This window comes from Silurus meridionalis, chromosome 12, assembly GCF_014805685.1.
Source record: "Silurus meridionalis isolate SWU-2019-XX chromosome 12, ASM1480568v1, whole genome shotgun sequence".
NCBI lineage: Eukaryota > Metazoa > Chordata > Actinopteri > Siluriformes > Siluridae > Silurus > Silurus meridionalis.
The window spans coordinates 15,386,225-15,407,535 of record NC_060895.1 but is presented as its reverse complement, the minus strand read 5'-3'; the positions used below and the strand labels follow the sequence as shown (position 1 = coordinate 15,407,535).

The 21,311-nt window shown below is 35.5% G+C and overlaps 2 protein-coding genes across 2 annotated transcripts in view; one reads left to right on the top strand and one right to left on the bottom strand.

Moving 5' to 3' along the window:
- Positions 1-4,443, top strand: part of foxo1a (forkhead box O1 a) — a 34,455-nt gene extending 30,012 nt beyond the window's left edge. The window contains exon 4 of the mRNA XM_046863177.1: positions 97-4,443. The gene's annotated coding sequence lies outside the window, so the exon portion shown is untranslated. The remainder of the gene's footprint in view (positions 1-96) is intronic.
- A 7,266-nt stretch (positions 4,444-11,709) lies between these two features.
- cog6 (component of oligomeric golgi complex 6) overlaps positions 11,710-21,311 on the bottom strand; it is a 78,879-nt gene continuing 69,277 nt past the window's right edge. Inside the window, 1 exon segment of the mRNA XM_046863178.1 lies at positions 11,710-11,979. Within this exon segment, the coding sequence (XP_046719134.1) occupies positions 11,956-11,979 (24 nt within the window). The 3' untranslated portion in view covers positions 11,710-11,955.

Here is a 21,311-nt window from a genome sequence, read left to right as displayed (position 1 = left end):
GTGAAGGTGGAATTTTAGCTCAATATCTAAAGTAATTTTAGTTAGTCCTTTGATTGACAGTGGATTAATGGATTTTTTTTTGTTTTCTCTTTTTAGGTAATACCTTTCTGCTCATCAGACTGGAGAGTAAGAGCCCAAAGAGGCTATTATGACCCATTCAAGCTATTCTCTCTTCTCTTGCTTCTCATCACGGACATTCTCCTGCTTTAGCCCTGTTCAGCCATGGCTGTGATATGACTGCACATTGCCAAGGACGTTTGTTCGGTGAGGAGCTGAAGGAGGAAGTTCCTGCTCCAGCATTGCAATGCGCCTTCAAACCAAGTGCCAAACCAGGTGCCTGTGCTCCTTAGCCAAATAAATGTGCTTTATTTTGCTGCCTTCTTCTCGCTACAGGGAACCAGTGGTCAAATCAGGGCGAAGACGGTGAGGTTCACAAATGAGACTCATACTTTAAACTGCAACGTGCATACATTTATGCAACTACAGAACATCCTGGTTATCAGAACAATCAAATTCTCCACTAAATTCACACTGTGATCGGGTGACATCCTAAATTGAGGCACCTATTTTTTTAAATTTATGCTTTTTCTCTTCACCAGCCCTTAAATTGGCCATTGCATGGTGATGTATACTTTTTCTCTACAAGTCTAGCATGCTGTTAGAGTCCAAACTGCTGGCTTTTGCTTTCTAATGTCTACATGCAGTGCTTAATTCCATAGACAGCTCAAAGCTAACCTGATTGGGAAAAAGAACTGGATCCTGAAGATGAGTGTATATAGTTTTATCTGTAGAAGGTCCATTTCTTGGCAGGACCTGAAGAAGTTTAGGGAAAAAACTGTCTGCCTAAATGGACTGTGTTACATGAATTATTACAACACTTTCTATTTTCTCCTCAATTTGTTTGAATCACAGCAGACTTACTTCGTTTTTAACAAGTATGTTGTGATCATGTCATGTACAGAGCGTTTACACAAAGAATTCAGCAATCAGGGCAGCAGATTTAGTGTTTTGTGAATTGAGAGAAACTGGATCTGACACTTGACATTTCGGTTGGCTCATTCTCACTCATAACTGTACACCTTTCTACATTTCCTGTAAATAGACGGTAAATATATATGGCAGAAGTATAAAGTTGACGCGTTTTAGTTTTTTCTTTTTTTTCCAAATCATGTTATTGATTTTGTGTATGGTTGGCTTTAGCTAAAGTTAGATTAAGCTTGTACAATGCATTTTAACAGTGTTTTGGGGTCCTTAAAGGACAGGTCCACCCATTTTGCAAAGTTTCTTTAGGTGTTTGTATCCTGGAAGCTCTCATATTGGGGCAATGTGTATACTCTGATGGCCCTTTGAGCTCTATTAATCAATTGTATATGAATATTCTGCAATCCTAAAATGCTATGGTTTAATAGTATACCAGTGACCAGTCTTTGCCCTGTAGACTCTTATTATTTGATTTATCATGGCAGAAATTTTGACAAATTGTTGGACATGTCCTTTAACATTTCTCATGCGGTCCCTCACACAGGAGTTCTGTTTGTAGTTAAAAAACTACAGCACAGATGGGCTCTTATGGACCACCATCTGTGCATGCAGAAAAGCTACAGACCTCTGCCTTTAAAAAAAAAAGTATAGGGAAATGTATTTATTTATTAGCGTGAAGGAGAATAGACGTGGTTGAGTCACGTCACAGATTACAAGTCAGATCTATCTATCTATCTATCTATCTATCTATCTATCTATCTATCTATCTATCTATCTATCTATCTATCTATCTATGTTTATATCTCTCTCTTTTTCTTTTCTCTTTCTCTCTCTCGTCTCCCTTTCTCTTACTCTCCAATTACTGATATCAAAAAATGAGAGAAATAAAATAGACCCAATGCCTGCCTTTTTTCTTCCATTTCTTTCCCTCTTTCCTTTTCAGCTGACCTGCCTCGCTATCCTTGTACAACCATCATAAAACCCATTAGCCTTCACTTTGTTTTGTTCAGTTTGGCTACCATGCTATTCACTTTGTACACTGTACAAAACTCTTTCAGAAATACCTGCTCGGTTCTAAGAAAACTGAGATGTCTTGTCTTTGGAAAATCAATAGTATATCAAGTTTTACACAGTAGGTATTCTTATTTCAACATAGTTAGGCTTATATCAGTTGATTTCATTTGTTTTTTTATTTTTGAGTTCAATTATTGGCTGAAACTGAGGTCAATAAGGACGCCAATTGTTCTGACTAAACTGAAATTCCTGAAAAACTGGAAGTCTTAGTCTTAGTTCTGGCACATCCGGAGACTTGCTGTATGTGTCACTAAAAAGTGCATAAAACTGCATGTGTTACATGTATTCTAATGGATCAAAGGTAGCAGTGTTCCTTCTGTCTAAGTTTAATAATTTATTATTCAATAGATTTAATTAACTCATATCTGGTTGACTGCTATGGAAGAGAAACACGTTTTTTATACGACAAAAACAAGTATAATGTTTTTTCACCGAACGTCAATTTTTCTGTCTGTGTAAACATGAAATGATGCACAGATTGGCATGCAGTGTCACTCCTAATCTAAAATGTGCTTTTAAGGTTTAGTGATTATAGTACGTAGCGAGCTTAATATCTGACTACCTGCCCTTTCCAATATCTTTAACTTGCACATACATTTCTCCATCAGACTATTTCCAGAAATGGATTTCTTTTAGATTTTTCAAACTGACTTTTTGTGATCAAAATCTGTATCAAATAGCCAAACATGATTTCACCAATCACATCCTGGCATCTCGATAACACAAACAGTTATTCTTAGTATCACTTCATGATTCCAACTCCTAGCATGTCATCTTTCCAGGATCAGCTTTAGAGAAATATTGAATAAATTATTGGAAGCATTTAAACAGAAATACCATTTGGAATCAGGCCTACATGGAAAACATAATTCAATTGATTACCACAGTGATTATAATGATCACACATTTTGGTGTGGTTTTTTTTGTTGCACAATTTACTCAACCTCAAAACGTCTGGAGTTCCAGTTGTACAAGGATAGTGTTTCTCTCTCTCTCTCTCTCTCTCTCTCTCTCTCTCTCTCTCTCTTTTATGGGTGTATGTCTATATATATATAAATCATTTTTTTAATTATAATTTTTTAATTTTTGCCTCAGAATACTAGAAAATCAAGACTTGGCCGAGTCAGAGACAAGCTTATTCTGAAGCATGGTAAATAAACAGTGTTCTGTGGAAATGTTGAGCGTACCGCATAAGCATATCACTGAAAGACTTGAATCTGCTTGAATCTTGTCCTGCGGCTGAACCCTAGGATAATGACATATGTAACAACGATACACTTTAGAGCTGTTTTAACATTTTGTGAAAGCATCGATATTTTGAAGTGATATGCAGTAACTTCTCCTCAAAGGTCAAACAGCTGATGTGTCACAGAAATACTATTAAAATAATGTCATTTGATTTCTTTACATGAGGTTCATGTACATTTAAACGACTGCCACATATCTATTCTAGAAAGGATCTATTAACCAATGAGCTATACTTCTTGTGCAGGCTGCTCTTCAAAAAGAGGACTACAACATAGAAAACGTCTGCTAATATTAATGGATAAATCATAAAACAATATTTTAGATATGAGCAAGCTGACTTGTATTGTATATGCTCTGTTAATTTTTGCAAATGCTTACATCTATGCATTCTTGTACTTCATTTATTACTTTTTGTTACATTCGGTTTGTTTTTACTGATGACAATATGTATATGTACTATGGGCTTGTGGAGAAATAATGATGTTATGGGAAAAAAAAAATGAAGTATTTAGAAAGTAGATTTACATGTAAAGCTTTTTTTGTAAACTGACTCTGTTTATTCTTGTATTTTTCAGCAGTTTTTAAATTAAATATAGAAATAATAGAAAAAAAAATCATAAAATTGCTAAATTAAAAAAAGTCAATTTGATAAAGATTAATGATTAATTTGTGTATTCAGATTAACGTTTGGACCAACTTTTATAGAAGAGAATCTATCAATTATGAGATGTTGCACTTTCATAGAGAAACAAAGCAGTGAATATGAGATGTGACCTATTTTGAAACAAACTGTTACATTTCTTAACTTATGTACAGAAATTCACAATTAAAAAAACAAAAGAAATTCTATATCTCAATGTGCAATCAATGTATGTATAAATAATAAATCTATATACAAGAGAAAATGCTATTGTTTGGAGATCATTATGCTGACATTTCCTTACTGATATTGATATGTCTGTTTTACTTTGAGATTGTTGGCAGTAAGTGACTGTCTTTTAGCCAAACAGTTTGTACAGTGTGAGTCTCTCAAATTTACTTTTTTTCCTGATGTGCTTGTATTACAATACAACAACCAGAATATGTTGCTGCTGTATGAAGCCATATATGTATATAAATGATCTTAAAACAAGAAAAGAATCTGTTGTGAATTGTGTTTTAATTTAGAACTGAGGTAGTTATAGGGGGACATTTTTTAATACCAGGGGATAGCAGTTGTTGTTTTTTCTTCTTTTCTTTTTTTTTCAATTAATTGTCAGATGTGTATCACCTTCTAGTGTTTCCTCTGCTTAAGCGATGTTGGCCTGAATTACAGTTCATAACTATTATTTATTTTTCTGTTAGAAGAAGCTCAGGGTTGTCTGAGGTCATGGGTTCACATGTCCACACACACAGTACATAAGATTATGAGAACCCGGTTTAAAGCGTATAGACTAGATGAAAAACAAGCTGTAAATATGTGGAAAGCTAAAGGTACACCAAGCTTTACTTAAAAACATGAACTTAATTGTTTAAGCTTGATGTATAATGCTAGGACAGGTTTACTAACACCAACAAATTCGTTTTAAAAGGCATTCAATACGTTCAAATCCTAGCAATTGTAGGTACGGTTAAGTTTTAGAGATCCTAAGCCAATGTTGTACTTAAGACTATTTCCAATGGTTTAAGATGACATGGTCAAGTGATCTTACTTCAGAAATGCTCAATAAGCTGTCAAAAATAATCAGCCAAAGTTGAAAATTTAAGGAAGTGATGCAAGCCATTTTACTGTGTATGCACGATGAACCCAGTCACCTCTTCACAGACTTCATGTCCTTTTGACCTGTGCTCTGGCTCTCTCCTGATGTGGAGATACAATCATCTGATAACTTCAAAGCCAGACAGCAGTGGGCAGAACAGTCATGAGAAAAGCTTTGGGCTTACTAAGCCCTCACTTTTCGATAGCGCAGAAAGCCGGCAGGGAGAAAAATATGTGCAGATCTGGCACTTCTTGTTCCTCTCTCTCCTCCAAGTCTGGCTATAGAGTTTCTCTTATGACTTTGGCTTCCAGCTGGGGCCTCGAAGTTGGAACAATACCAAGCTGGAGCCCAGGCTTTCCTGCCTCACAAACGTAAAGCCAGTAATTCTTGGCCCACTGGCCAAAACTATGAAATGACTCTATATCCCTTAAGATCCTTGAATGGAAGGTGAAAATGCTCTGAAATGGCTCAAACCCCAAAGCAGTTCAGCTGAGGTCTCGGCTGCAGCTGGGAAAAGGACAGGTGGAAGTGCTGAACGCTGAGTGAGAGCTGGCATTCATTTCTCATCCTCATAATTCCCCCGAGTTAAACTTTTTTTTTTTTTTTTTGGTCTAGTGGTGTGGCCCAATGTTCCCTTTAAACAGCGTGTGTTGACAGAGGCGAGAGAGCAGGGAGGGAGGGGACATCTCTCCCCTGGAGGCTGCTTATGAGCAGACTCCTGAGGAATTCACTGCTCTGTGTGTGTGTGTGTGTGTGTGTGTGTGTGTGTGTGTGTGTGTGTGTGTGTGTGTGTGTGGCTACGGTGGACAGCAGCCAAAAGCATATGCCACCTTTGCATTCTCCCAGCAGAACGGCAAAAGAAGGCGGGTGAAGGCTACATCCGGACAAACACCAACACTTATTTTCCATCGCTTTCACCAACATTTTGTGTGTTTTCATTTAGAAATAAAGTAAGACAATAATAGATATTTTTTATAAAATGAGATAAAACTAAAATTTTATCTGTATTTTTTCTATCCCCAAAAATGTTTTTTCTACTGACAAATCTACTACTCATCATGTAATATTTATGTATGCACCCTCTCTCTTTGAGGACAAATGTTTCGTCCCCGTCTCCCAGTCGAATGCTCGTGTAAATGAGCCGCAATGGGGCTGAAAACAGAGGGTCTAACACCTCGTGCTGCTTCTATCTAGGGAACAAACCTGATAGGAACAGACTAATGGGAAACACTGAGGGGATTTCTTCCATTTCATATGCTTTAATGATGCAGGTTATCTGTACATCTCTTTATGCTCAGTTCTGTAGTGTTTAAAAGGCTAGAAAATTAAGACAGTCAGGTAGGAATTAGCATTACCATGTTCACAAGTGAACCTTTCATTAGTTCACACTTTATGTGACACTACAAGACACAGTTTTATGTTGGTAGCAAAATGTTTATCATAAAAACAGTGGTGTGAGAAAGACTTATTATTTAAATTACATAAAGTATTACTGTAGCTGCATACTTTTCTTTTTTTTTATCTGTTTTTAATCATTACATCAGTCCAAAACCATAAATCATGTTAACATATTTACTAGCGCAATGTCTAATGTTAAGCAAACGCTACCAATTAGCAATGATTGTTGTGTCATGATGATTTCAGGAAACTAAACCAAGAAAGTTTTTTATACCACTGAAAAAGAGTTCAAATGTAACCAATGCCTTTAATATATCTAACATCACTTGCTTATGAGGTGATGGTCTTTGACAGGATGTGGTGTGGTGGCTGGAATCGAGTCGAATCTACCCCACTAACTGAAGAGATTTCAAATCACTGAAGCTTCACACAAAGTGAACATGACCAGAAAAACCATGGGCCCATATGGCAGGGGGAGAAAATGCATTCTCTGCAAAAAGAGAAGCAGATGTAGCGAGTTTGTTAGGGGAGAGATGGCATAGCGTCTCACGCTGGCATAGTGAAAGCTGTCCTGAGATGACTCTTCTGTGGAGTTGTGTGGAGAGAAGCAGAGCTGAAGAAAACTTTGTGCTGTATGCTTGATATCCAGCTAAGTGTAAGCCAGGTCATCCAAAAAACACTGGAAATGACTAAGTACTTGAGAAAAAAATAGGAAAACTACCAGTGATGAGCTATAATGTGCCAATGCAATTGGAAATGAATTTGGAATGAGGTATGAGAGGAAGTAATCAAATGAAGAATTAAATTATGTCTAAAAACATTTTATACTCTGGATTCTGAACTAAGTTGGAAGATGGATTTGACTAAGTTAATACGTTAGAAAGTATGTATGCATATAGAGTTTTAATCTATGTGTGTGTTTAAGTGCAAACTGTTTAGTAACATTGCTCCAGCACTAACATAAAGCACTTTTCTGCCGTTACAGCACATATGAATTGTGGCCTCACTGCTCCCCACAAATGGGTTTCATTAGCATAGCCTTATGTCATTCTGCTAAGCATTAAGCATGGGAGAAATAAAGGCTATGTGGGGGAAGGCCCTCTTTCTTTTTTCACAGCAAATACAAAGAGACACACAGCACTAAATCACTCTGTAGGAGAGACCCTCCCACACAAAATACAACACCTTCTTACATGATTGTAAGTCCTGAGGTGCTCCTTCACAAAGAGGATTTGTTTGTTAAGCACCTCCCATAGATGCATGATCTGATTGTAGAAGCATTTGACAGTGGACAGGAGTCAGCATGAGCACCAGACCAGACCATTAACTATGGACCTCTTTTTATTCACCACTTGTCCTATGTACTCTTGGTACTGTAGGTACTAACCACTTCATACCGGGAACAACCCAGACCTGCTGCTTTGGAAATGTTCAGCTTCAGCAGAGAGCAGTGAAATTTCAAGACTTATTCTGAGTGAAAGGAATACTGAACCAGCATAGCTACCATACTATACTTCAGAGCCATTCAATATCATCTTGAGTGCAGCTAAACGGAGCCAACTTTACCATAAAACAAGGCAATGACCCGAAGCATACGTCCAAGCTCTGTAAGCATTATTTAGAAAGCAAACATTCAGCTGGAGAGTTATCTATGATGGCCTGCCCAGTCACCACACCTGGGGATGAACTGGATCCCAAGGTCAGAAAGAAATGCTGAAAGTTTTGATAAACTAATTGTCAAAGTGTGTAAAGCTGTAATTAATACTAGAGGATTTTTTTAATGGAATAATGTTTAATTCTGTTGATTTGTACATTTGTTTGTTCAAAAGTAAATGTACAAACCTTTAAATGACTTTGTTTGTTGCAGGTTAACAAAAGGAACATATGTCCTATGTAATATGTCTCTCAATATCTCAAGAATGAAAAATTAGGTAGGCTTTTGACAGGCAAAAATATTGTAATATTCTAATTATAAATATATAAATGTAAATATATTCATATAAGCATAATTAAATAGATAGATAGATAGATAGATAGATAGATAGATAGATAGATAGATAGATAGATAGATAGATAGATAGATAGATAGATAGATAGATAGATAGAAATACCTTTCAGTGCTTGTCAAATGTTAGATGAAAGTCCATGAATGAAAAAAAAAAGAAGAAAACACTTGAACTGAAGAGAAAAAGCTAACATGTGTCCAAATGTTTGATTAATAGTGTTTTTGTGTGTAATTGTAGAACCTTTACTCAGTTCATTTGTTTTTACTGCAATATTAGTATTAAATGACACATATTCCACTCTCAGTCACTGATCTATCAACATGAAAGAAAGTAAAAGAGTCAAATAATAAAAACATTATATATATAGGATAATAATTAAGAAGATTTAAACAGATGGCGATGTGTTAATGCTGGTTAGAAAATAATAAATGTGATGAATGTGTATTTTTCCCCCCACAAACTGTGAGGTGGTTCAAAAGGCTAGAATTTCTGTAAGGATCACAGTTGGAGGATTTGCAGATGTGGCTTGGTATCCGTGGGTCACCAAGTATCCAAAATGACAATAACACACAATTTCCTTGTCAACAAGCTTTTTAAAAGGCCTGGCAATGAAAACCTTTCACTCTCCTCAAACCACAAAGGTAGATTCCTGGTGTTTCCTAACAGCACTGGAATTTTGATTAAAGCCATGTTTTTTAGAGAGATGAGACCAAAATGAAGTTTATTTAAACTCGTACATTAGCCATTTGTGGGAATAGTGGGAATTTTTTGTAAGGCTGTCATAATGTTGTGCTTACAAACACACAAAGAACTTAGCAAGGGTTTGGGCCACTTTGAACTCAAGGAGTCTATTTTGAAGACATTCAGTAGTAGACAAGTCTCAAACAGTGTTACTGTTCATTTGTTTTCTAGCAGAACAATTGACTGAATTTCTCCAAATCTGCACCAAAAAATGGTACAATGACCACACACACAATCAAGCTTTTGCAATGTCTCTCACAGTCCCTTGTTTTAAAGCAAATTGAAAACATGTGGGCTAAACTGAACATAGTGCACAAGCAGGCTCAGAGGATCTGGTGACATGTTCATTCATTTATTCATTCATCTTCAGTAAGCGCATTATTCTGGTCCGGGCTGTGGTGGATCTGGAGCCAATCCCAGGAACACTGGCCACAGGGCAAGAGTGCATTGATATATCCATCAAAGCGCATCAAAACACATTCTGATTGACACCTGAGGGGGGTTAGCTGTTCCTCCCATTTTTATTACATTTTTTTTACACACAACCTGCTGCACCACTGTGCCATCCACTGGTAACATTTTGTATGGAGGGAAAAGTCACAGGGTTTGTTCTCATACTTCATCAACTAGTATATAGCTGATGAAAACTTATGGCTTTCATACAGACTAAGCTCGTTAATCACTGACTTCCCCTGGAGTCCATGTTGTATTCATTTGTATTAATAGCAATATTATTTTGATGACTTTAGTGATGTATGTATTAGGTTTTCCCTACAGTTTCAGCCACAAAAACTATGTTGGTCCCTATTTTGTTTTAAAAAAAACAATAAGAGTACACTTTACTAATAACTTGTGTGATGTTCAAAATAAGCAGGTTATATAAAATGATAATAATAATAACAATAACAATAACATTGTTATTGTTATTATTGTTATTATTATTATTATTATTATTGATATTATTATTTAATTCACTGGATAAGTAGATCAACGGTTTTAGATTTTTTTAGAATTTTCACAGTCTAAGATGAATTGTTATACCAAGTAGTTTATTTCTATAGTGCTTTTCACAACGGACATTGTCTCAAAGCAGCTTTACAGAATTTAAACTTTAAAACTGATTTCACTCATTTATTTATTTCAAACTGGGTTTTAAATGAGTACAGCTTCATTAATCATTCTTTAATATATATATATATATATATATATATATATATATATATATATATATATATATATATATATATATATATATATATATATATATATATATATATATATATATATATATATATATATATATATATACAGACAAAAGTGGTCTGGAATTATATACATAACAAAAAAGTGAACTGAAAATATGTCATATTGTAGGTTCTTCAAAGTAGGCATCAAGAGAATGCCAAGAGTGTGCAAAGCAGTAATCAAAGCAAAAGGTGGCTACTTTGAAGAACCTAGAATATGACATTTTTCAGTTGTTTCACACTTTTTTGTTATGTATATAATTCATATATAATTCCACGTGTTAATTCATAGTTTTGATGCCTTCAGTGTGAATCTACAATTTTCATAGTCATAAAAATTAAGAGAACTCTTTGAATGAGAAGGTGTGTCCAAACTTTTGGTCTGTACTGTATATATATTGGTTATTTTCCTACATGCAATTTGCATAAAAAAATTACGTTCTTTTTTTTTAATGATTTGAGTTTTTTGAGAAAATTATTTATGACCCACATTTGCCTATTGTCTGTTTTATCCTTGTAGTAGTCTGATTATGATGGGTGATTCCTGGTTCCTGATTTCTTCTGTATTTTTCTGATCAATCATGATGCTCTACTTCTGCTTGGAAGCTTTCTGTACTTTTGACTCACTTTCTGCTGCTGCTAATGGCCCCATGTGGACACCTTAAAGAATGTTCACTTCAGTGGATAATTTTGTTATACTATACTTATTGCTAAACAAAAACCTGATGTTCATACTCAGCCTTCATTTAGCACTTTTAATAATGTGTGATAATATACAAATGTTGATGATTTATAATCTAACTATCAGTTGCCAGACTGAAGAGGACCGACTCCTTTTTCCTTGTTCCACTTAATGATTCTTCCATCAAGTCGTCTTAAGGAGCTTTTTCTCACCCTGTTGCCTCTGGTTTACTCATTAGGGATTTTAATATATATCCAGATTTCTGTAAAAGCTGCTTTGTTGCTAATTTAATTATGTAATTTGAATGAATTTGAATTGTGTTCATTAAATAAGAAGGTTGTCACTGTAAGTTATTGCAAAAGGTCTGACAACACCAGTAATGAACCACTTACTTCATCGTGCAATGCAATTTTTGGAAAGTGAGACTTAAAAAACAAAACTTCTGGATGGAGTTAGATTTGAACGAGACAATTAATAATGGACAAAATGTTTTTTTTTCTTCAAATGTAAACAACTTGGAACTGAAGTCTGTATTCATGTGTGACACTCTCGTTCCTGTCAATGTACTTTGAAAGAATAGGAAAACAGATACAGCATCAGTCACCACTTTGAGTTTAGTTCAGGAGTGTTTCACTTTATAACAACATTAGCAAAGGTTTCCTAATATCCAACATTACATTGCAAAATGTTGCCACCGCTGTGATTTCCCCAAAATGCCGTGTGCTTGTGGCAGAGCACGTGTAGCGTGATGATGAAGACGGCGCAGCATGCCTCGTGCTGAATCATGGCATGTGGTGTTTTGATACTCTTTACTGCTGCTATATCACAGCCGGCTTCCTCTTTTATGGCGTATGGTGAGAGGATTCCTGGAAAGCATGACTGCCGTTATTTTTACCAAATCACACAAGCCCAAATTACAAAACACACACACACAAAATAATTATCTAAACAGTATATACACCTTTAATAGCATAGGTAAGAAACTGAGAATATGCCCATGTCCTATATGATCATCATACCCAAGGAAACTCTTCCTTAAATATGAGTGGTTGCCTCAGAAAAAAGTTCATGGAGTTTACAAAGCGGAAGTGAAATTCTACTTGTTTTCCAAATTCCCTCCATGCCGAACAGGCTTCATATCGTAGAGCAACACCATCTAGGTGTAGGAAAGAGTGCAGGATTTTACACTAGGATGGTATTAGCTATCACCACAGTGGATTGACTGCTTCTGCAGCGAGTTTTATGTGCGTGAGGAAGAATAAAACATTCCCTATATTTTAACCCACCGAACAAGTCTGAACAGTAAACTACTGTAAAACACTTTCCAACTTGCATCTCAATGCATCTCTTTTTCCCCACAAAACCCCACTGACTTTAGGACAGTGTTTTAATGCAGGCCTGCACTCAATTATGAAGCTGAAGGGGAAGTATGTTACGCTTGGCTGGCGATGACTGATCAGTCGGCTATGATGATTATATGTGCAGGCGTGGGGGATTGGGCAAAAGCTTACTATCATGGGTGGTGCCATGTCGCTCAACACAAAGCCTGTAACTATGTGTCTGTGCTTTCTGAACCAGCCAGTTTTCTCACATACAGAAACACAGAATTTTATTTTTAGACTTTTTAACATTGTTAGGTTTTAAGTCTGTGCTTCATTTGAAGGCTTTATTGCAATGTTTAAATCTTCAAAAGTCAGAAAAGTTAACTTATAAGCATGCTCTTTATATGTTTGTATGAAGGATCCAAATAAATAAATTCAGAAAAAGTATACAATGGAAAGGCAAATAGAATAAAAATCACAACAACACAGGAGTTAATAAGGAAGAGTTAGCAACACTGTGAAAGTGTGAAATCTGTAACCTAGTGTTCTTTCTTTGGATTAGAGTTGATACAGTGAAAAAAAAACCTGTCCATTCAAATGAAATAGGATTAAGCAAACAATGTATTGAAATAACTTACACTGACTGGCCCAAACTAACAAGCACAGGGTGCACCTAAACCTGAAGATCATTCAAAACAGAAACTACTCCACCATAGACACTTTCTAAAGCACTACAGCACAGGAAATGATGTCAGTGTTCTTAGAACATATCCGGCTGATGGTGAAAACAATGTAAAACGCTAAGAAAGGCAGCTTGATCTAATGGCTGCCTAATGGAACCATGTGAATTTTTGGATGTTCCCTCAGACCAGGAACAAATGCTTAGATGCAAGGAACACAGACAGCTGGTTGCACACTGACTCCAGATAATAGAGCACATGTTTTATCTCAATGTATATGAGAAATTATGTTCTTAAAAGTAACACTGTTTTATGGAGTAGTCTAACACACAACATAATATTGGAGGTCAATATTAGCTGCATTTTGAGTTCTATACACTGTAAGGATACTCAGCTGTGGAGTTTATCCATTTGCCAAACAAACTAGATAGCCAGCTAGGACAACTAACTAACCCGGTAATGCATGTACAACGTCTGCTCACATTGTGTTCTTTCTTAGCAATTAATTTTCATTGGCAGTACATTTTAGATCAACTTTTGCTTTTTTTCCAGCTTCAGTATACATTATATAGATGACATCTGCAAGGTAAGAGCGAATATTGGTAAGAGCAGCTATGAGTCACTGTAGGTTTTTTACAGTCTCTACTGTAAACACAAGGAATTCAGCAGAATGCACACTGAGATTAAACAATTCAGGTACAAGTCTGTGCGAAAAACTGTTTTGTTTTCTCAAACACTTGTTCAAAATATTCTTGTTCTTATTTGTATATTTTTGGTTTCATAAATGGTGCAACCAGAAATGCTTTAAAAACTAGCATACATAAGCTTATGACTTTATCTCATTGAAAAAAATCTACAAAGTTCAAACAGTAAGTCACTGATTTATCTTCATAGTTATATTGCAGAGTTGCCTCATTTATCATGATAATAATAATAATAAAAAGAAAAATCTGCATATTTTGAATGATTAAAAGACTTCAGATTTTATTGGCAGCAAGCTAAAGAATATCAATAAGCACAGGAGTCTGCTTTATGAATATAAATAACTGAAGGTGTCGTGAGAAGCCATCTTGGTGCAGACACTACTTGTGAAAAAAACAAAAGAGCAAAAATGTGAAAAAGAGTGAAAAAATAATGTATTGAGCAAAAACTCAGTAATAAAATAAAAACACATGGAATGAAAAGCACCCAGGGAAATAGGGGCATTTGCCAGTTTTGAGCCACAAGTTTGATTAATTTCACACACAAACCTCAAATAAAATTGTACTGGGTGCCTATGAATCCTGTAATGAATACAGTCATTAATGAGTGAATTAGATGCTGTTCCCTCACTAGCTGGCCGATGGGCTGCATTACCTGTGTTTTTGTATTATAATCAGGAAAACATCCCAGTTACCTGAACCCTCTTGGCAAACTTCACCACTCCACGTGGGTGGCAAAGAATCAAGAACAACACCTCGTAGTGCTGCAAAACAACAATAGTGCGTCTCGCTTGAGTGCATGCGTGTGTGTTTGGGTGAATGTTTCCTTCCTCTGCTGTGCTGCACTACTCGGGTCTTTTCCATTCAATACAAGCAAAACCCTCGGAACAATAACAAACCCTGAACGAATACTTAAGTGCTGCATAATAACAGTTTTATTTACAGTATGGTAAAGGATAAACTTTAAGCAGGCATTGTTCTCCTTCACACAAAAATATATAAAGACCCAAACATGTTTTATTTTTCGTAAAGCATGGCACCACATATCCTTATTAGTTTTATGAACTTTGGTGCCCTTTTAGAAAGTTTTTATTCTTAGCCACAGTGTAAGGCCATGTTTTCCGTTCAACTTCTTTGATTTTTAATGAGCATTTTTTGGTGGACTGATTCCAGAAATAATAATTTTTCAAATCAGATCATCTTCAGAACTCAATCTGTGTATGCACACAAGTAAACCGAATATCATGAGAGGTCTATACCATTCTGTGAGTTCTAAAGCACAGCAACGCTCTACTTAAGGATGCAATGTTTTCATCCACAAGCGTTTGTCTGTGAAAGTTAATTAAAATAAACACTTTCAAGGGGAATTTCCACTTCCTCTTTCATTCAATTTCATTCGACCAGATCTGAATATAACACAGGTTTATACTCATTTTTACATTTTATATACAACACCAATTAAATCTTGCACACCTTCTCCTTCAGTGGATTTAAAAAAAATTGCACATTAATAGTGAAGACATCCAAACTAAGGAAGAACATGTATAGAATGATGTAGTACACAAAAAAAAGTTTAAACAACCCAGAATATGTTATATATTTTAGACTGTGCAAAGTAGCCACATTTAGCTTTGATGACAGCTAAGCAAACTTATGGCATTCTCTCAGTCAAACCCTATTAGTGCTACTACAACTACTGTACAAGTCCATATTATGGCTAAAAACAATCAGTTAAGTAAAGAGAAAAGTCTGTCCCTCATTACGACAGTCAATCATAAAAATCTTAAGAACTTTAAATGTATATGCAAGTGCTGTCACCAAAACCATCAAACACTCTGAATAAACTCTCACGATTACCGTCCCAGTAAAGAAAGCCCAAGAGCTACCTCTGCTGCACAGGATAAGGGTGTCTTCCGAACAAAATTTTTTTTTTTTATTTGCATAGTCCCTGTAACTCAACAAAATTCATTTTCATGAACGAGAGAGAGAGCAAGAGAGAGAGAAAGAGAAAGAGAGCAAAGCTGTTGAGTAGACAGCCAAATTTAAGTAATAACAGGAAATAGCTTGTTTCAAAGCTGTCATATAAGATTAATAAAACTTTAGGATTCGCTGTTTAAAAAAAAAAAGGGAAAAAATATTTTGGTGGTAGTAACAAAATCACATCACATATTTGATGAATATTTTTTTATAATAATAAACTCTGTTATATTTAATCATTCAAAAGAAAGCTTCATATTTAGTACATACTAGGAAAGCTTTATTTATTACAATGAAACGAACAAAATTTGAGGAATGTAATCTGAAGCTGCTTTTGGATTCTGGGAATCTGAGGAATTAATAAAGATTGAAAATCAACAGCATGGTTCTGGAAGACACCATTGAATTAAAGGTTCAAGTCAGATACATAAGCATGACACAGAAATGATTTAAAATCCAAACCTGGAATAGACCTGGAATGTGTGTGGAAATAGCTGTGCTAGAAAGTGATTAAATATAATGATTGTTTAGGGACCAAGTGCAAATAAGAAAGAAATAAAGTGAGTGTGAGAAGGAGAGAAAGAGACTGTCCCTTTAGTCTCAGAGAAATATGCTCTGCTGGATCTTGACCAGTTCATCATTCTCTTCAGCAGATGTTTTCAGTGACAGGAAATTTAGTAGCACAGCAGATTTGGAAAGGTGAGCGGAATTTCACCAAATATTACAAAGATTACGACTCTTTTCTTTCAAGATTCTAACCTTTGCTGTCTGAATTAGTTTTTTTTCCTATTTGTTTACTATATAGTCCACTATTGTTAATGCAAGCATTTTGTAACACTGGTTTAATTCTTAATTCCAAATCACATTCACTTAATACATAGAATGGTCAAAAGTATGTGGACACCCGGATTTCACAGCCACATGTGTGTCTTCCACAAACTGTTGCCACTGACTGACACACAATGGGATGTCTTTATATGCTGTATTATGAACTCCAAGGTTGGAGCTGAATAACTTAAATATGGCCTGGGCATATTTAATAAGTGCTGACCTCAACTACAGTAAAACAAAATTGCGATTAATTAAATTAACTAAGTGTTTCTCACCTGAACTCACTAATGCGGTTGTGGCTGAATCACATATGCCTTCCCTGAATAGTGGAGGGTATTATAACAGCAAACTGAGACTAAATTTGGATTGGGATGTTTAACAATCACAAATGAGTATGGTTTACAGTTTAAATGTATAATAATAAATAATGTTAATAGTAATGTTAATATTTACATGGGAAAAGTCATGGATATTCAAAAATGGGTTATGTGTCTTCAGTTCATTTTTTTTGGATGCGCTATTTAGATTATAGAATTCGCTTGTGTGTAGTTGATGTCTCCAGTGTTGCCAGCTATTTTGCAAAAAAAAAAAAAAAAACCCCACATGCCTTATTTACATTTTTAAATAATTTTACAATTAATATTCTTCAACGTCTATATATGTCAATCCATTTAGGAGCTTCTACAGTTTTACCACCAGAAGGAAATTCGTAAGAAAATGTTTGATTTTACTGGCTTCAATTTGACACCTATGGCAGTGCCCTTTACTTATAATTTACAAAAAGAGATTAATCTGAAGTGTTTGGAAGGATTTTACCTCCATCTGCAGAAGAAGAAGAAGAAGAAGAAGAAGAAGAAGAAGAAGAAGAAGAAGAAGAAGAAAAGCGGCAAAAGAACTACAGCCACCACCACAATTTGATTCATTTTTTATCATATTTAGCCATGTCTGTACGGCCTGTATCTGCATGGCCATTGCATATAAATGATGTCTTTAAAGCAGTTTTTACTTAACTGGGAAAGTTTATGGAAACTAATAACATAGTAATAATAGTGGCTTTAATTATACAGGACTACTATTAACATCTCGTGGGTGTGGCAGGTGAGGCTTCTCCTGACCATGATGGCTAAATACTAGAAACAGTACATGGAAACTAAACCCAAGAGTGGGTTATTAAACACCCAATATGAAATTGAACTGAGATGATTACATTCAGCTCACATTCCTTGTGTACAAAGACTACCCTATTTACTGTGTTAATCTTCACACCAGTCTTTTCTATTTCAGACAGCTGGGATTTGCTGCTTGTGACACATAAAGAGATAGCAAAAAGGCAATCCCTGCCAAATGGAAAATGCACTAATCAACAAACCACCAAGGGGCTCTATAAGGAGAACTTGTGACAACAACCTACTTTTTGTCAGACATAAGAGGTGGTGGCTGTTTGCTCACCCGTGCAACTGTGCACACACAGAGAAGACTGTCTATAGGGAGCAACAGACAAGAAGGTCCCTATTCCCAGATCCGTAGCTGTGGGAAAATTAGTGAGTACATGGGAGGAGTAGACACCTGTAACAAGCCTGGGTATTACTCAGAAGCTTTCTTAGCTTTAAACTTTACTTTTTTATTTATGGCTGGAAATAAGCTCCTCCATCCAATATCTTCTCATGTGTAAATTATCTGCAGGACTCTGACAGTCCAATCCAGCTTTTGGACAATATCAAACTCCTTTACCTCCAACTTATTTTCTTTTCAACTGGTGCAGAACTTTGGCCACAAGCTTTAGTTTTTGCAGTTTCTATTCAACATTTGTGAATAGAAAATAGTTATCAGGGGAGGGAATTATGAGTTGGCCTTGGCTACATATCAGCAGATTCAGAACAGAATGGCATATTATAACCCTAAAAGGCAGAAAAAATCTCAAATAAAAAGTGTAATATTGGTGTAAGATTGGTGTTTTTTTGCAATTATGACTGGCCATATAAGCATCAGAGGACTCTAAAAATTGCAGACTGTTCTTCAATATATCATTTTAGCATCAATACAGGTTCTTCTGTTTATGAGTATAAACTGTTCAAAACCTTTTTATCATGAGCTAGTTAACAGTTTTATAAATTTGGTATCTCCCATTTTTCAGTGTATAACAAACACCATTAAAGTATTTAAATTTAAAGTATTTAAATAGTTCTAGTGTGTACATTCTAGGCTGAAGCTTTGTGGCCGACACATTGACTGAATGCTCTGTAACTGACAGAGTCAGAAAGCAGAGTGTGCAGAAGGGAACACTGGGCTGTAATCCATGGCACAGGGAGAGGCCTGGAGCAAAAGAGTTAAAGTGACTAATGGCTGGAGACACTCTGATTTGTTTTGCCATGTGCAAAGGCATGCACCACTCTCACCCTGTTTGTGTTAATACTGGCTTCAGTCTAGTAAAGAAACCGACCAGACCAAATGATAAGAGAGGAAGATTTAGATTAAAGGGACAAGAGGACAAAGATGGTTAATTAGATTATCATAATGCTTGTTAGTTGAACTCCAGTGTAAAATGGAATAGGCATTTGAAAGATTGGCCACCAAGTCTACTGTAACTAAAGAAAATGCTTTGGATTAATTTTAGTTTTAGAATAGCATTGTTATTTTCATACAGTACCCAATGTTTATGGCTTTTTTTTTTTTTTACAATCCATTATTTTTATGACGGAACAGGTTAATGGGTTTGAACCCTAGCCATATGCACATACACTAACTTCAAAACATCCACAGTTGCGCCTTTTTTCTATTATACTAGAATAAGAAAGGGAAGTTGATTTAGGTGACGTGCAAGGAAACATAGCAAAACAGTGGCTAACATAAAAAAAAAAAAACGACTTCCGAACAATCTCGAGCATTAATCACGAGTTGTCACCTTACTGGGTAACTACTCTATTAAAAAAAAAAAAAAAAAAAAAAGAAGCAAAGAAGAGTCAACTGAGCGCTCATTAACTGTAACAAATGGGTTTGCATGTTTAACAAAGGCAAAATTTGAGCATGTGACTGTGTCTCTAGTGTCCATTTTTCAAAACTAGCACTGATTCAAACTGTGGGTGGGAATACAGGCATATTGCTACAGCGACAGAATCCCCTGAAAACAAGAGAAGAAGAAACCAGGGCTCAGTAGGGGAGATCTTCAGGGAGATGTACACATGACTGGGACCACAAAGCATACAGCACACTGATACCTGCATGTGTACTGAACCTGAATATAAACCAATATGAAATAAGTCCAATGTAGAAAGGAACAGGTATACTTTTATATCTGTATTGTATTTTTCTATTTATACACAATATATTTTTTACTGAACTGAAATTTGTCAAATTATTATTTTAATAATACAATCCTAAATAAAATATTTTTATAGCACAATGAAATGTTGAGTCAAAGTAAGGCATAAGCTTGTGATTTCTTATGCTTCTCTACACTGTCCTTTCTGCAGGAGATGAGACAAAAAAAGAGACATGCCAGCCTTTGGGTATTATGTAGCCAAAGTTTCCATGGTGAGTTCTCCACAGCAGGGAAAGAGGATAGAGGGAAAGACCTGCTGTCCTAATTAGCAAATTAAAGAGAGAAAGAGAGAGAGAGAGAGAGAGAGAGAGAGAGAGAGAGAGAGAGATGTGAGAGAAGGACGCTTAAGGGGAATCACTCTCAAACATGCAACATGGAGTGTTTGAAGACTTATTAAACTTAATATTTGACACTGTTTGATTGAGCAATAGCTCAGATTTTCAGTTGCTCACTAACTTATTGGAAGCCACAGTGCAAATGGAGACAATTAAAACAAATACTGAACATTAGTACTAAAGTATAATGTCAGGAAATTACATTATTTATTCATTATTTTTTATTAATTATTTTTAATTAGTCAGCCATTTAGCAGATGTTTTTTGTACAAAACAACAACGTGATGGTATTCAGACAATCTCATTTTTGCTATTTAATATAATTCCAGTACACATTGCCATTTCACATGTAAAAAACAATATTGTTCTTTACTTTATACCTATGCATTAGCATAAATAAAATGTTTAAAAAAAATACATTCATAAAGAAAATATAATGAGACTATGGATTACCAACATTGGTACTTTGTTGTAGATCCAGTTGCTGTTGGCTATTACAGGAGAAAGATGTCTGTGGTAAGTAATCTTGCACCTTTTTGTAGCATTTTTCAACCCTCTTGCTAAATTGTTTATTATTCCCCTAAGGTTTAAAGGCTCACAATTTCAAAATCCTACAAAAATAATGTCAGGAGATTGGCTGGCCATGCAAGCACCATTATCTTCTTCTCTAAAAACCAGTCTTGAGGTAATTTGGCTGCATATTACGTTGTAGATACAATCACATACACACACCTTCCCAAACTGTTGTCACAAGTTGGAGGTACACAATTGTACAGGATCTCTTTGTATGCTGTACTATTACAATAGTCTTTCCTCAGAACTATAAAGCCTAAACATGTTCTGGCATGATAATGCCTCTGTGAACAAAGCAAGATTCATCAAGGGTGGTGTGGAAGAACTGAGTGGGGTTCTGACTGCACACTGCAAACCAGTGGGCACACCTTTAGAATAAAACTAGGTCTTGAATATATATATATATATATATATATATATATATATATATATATATATATATATATATATATATATATAT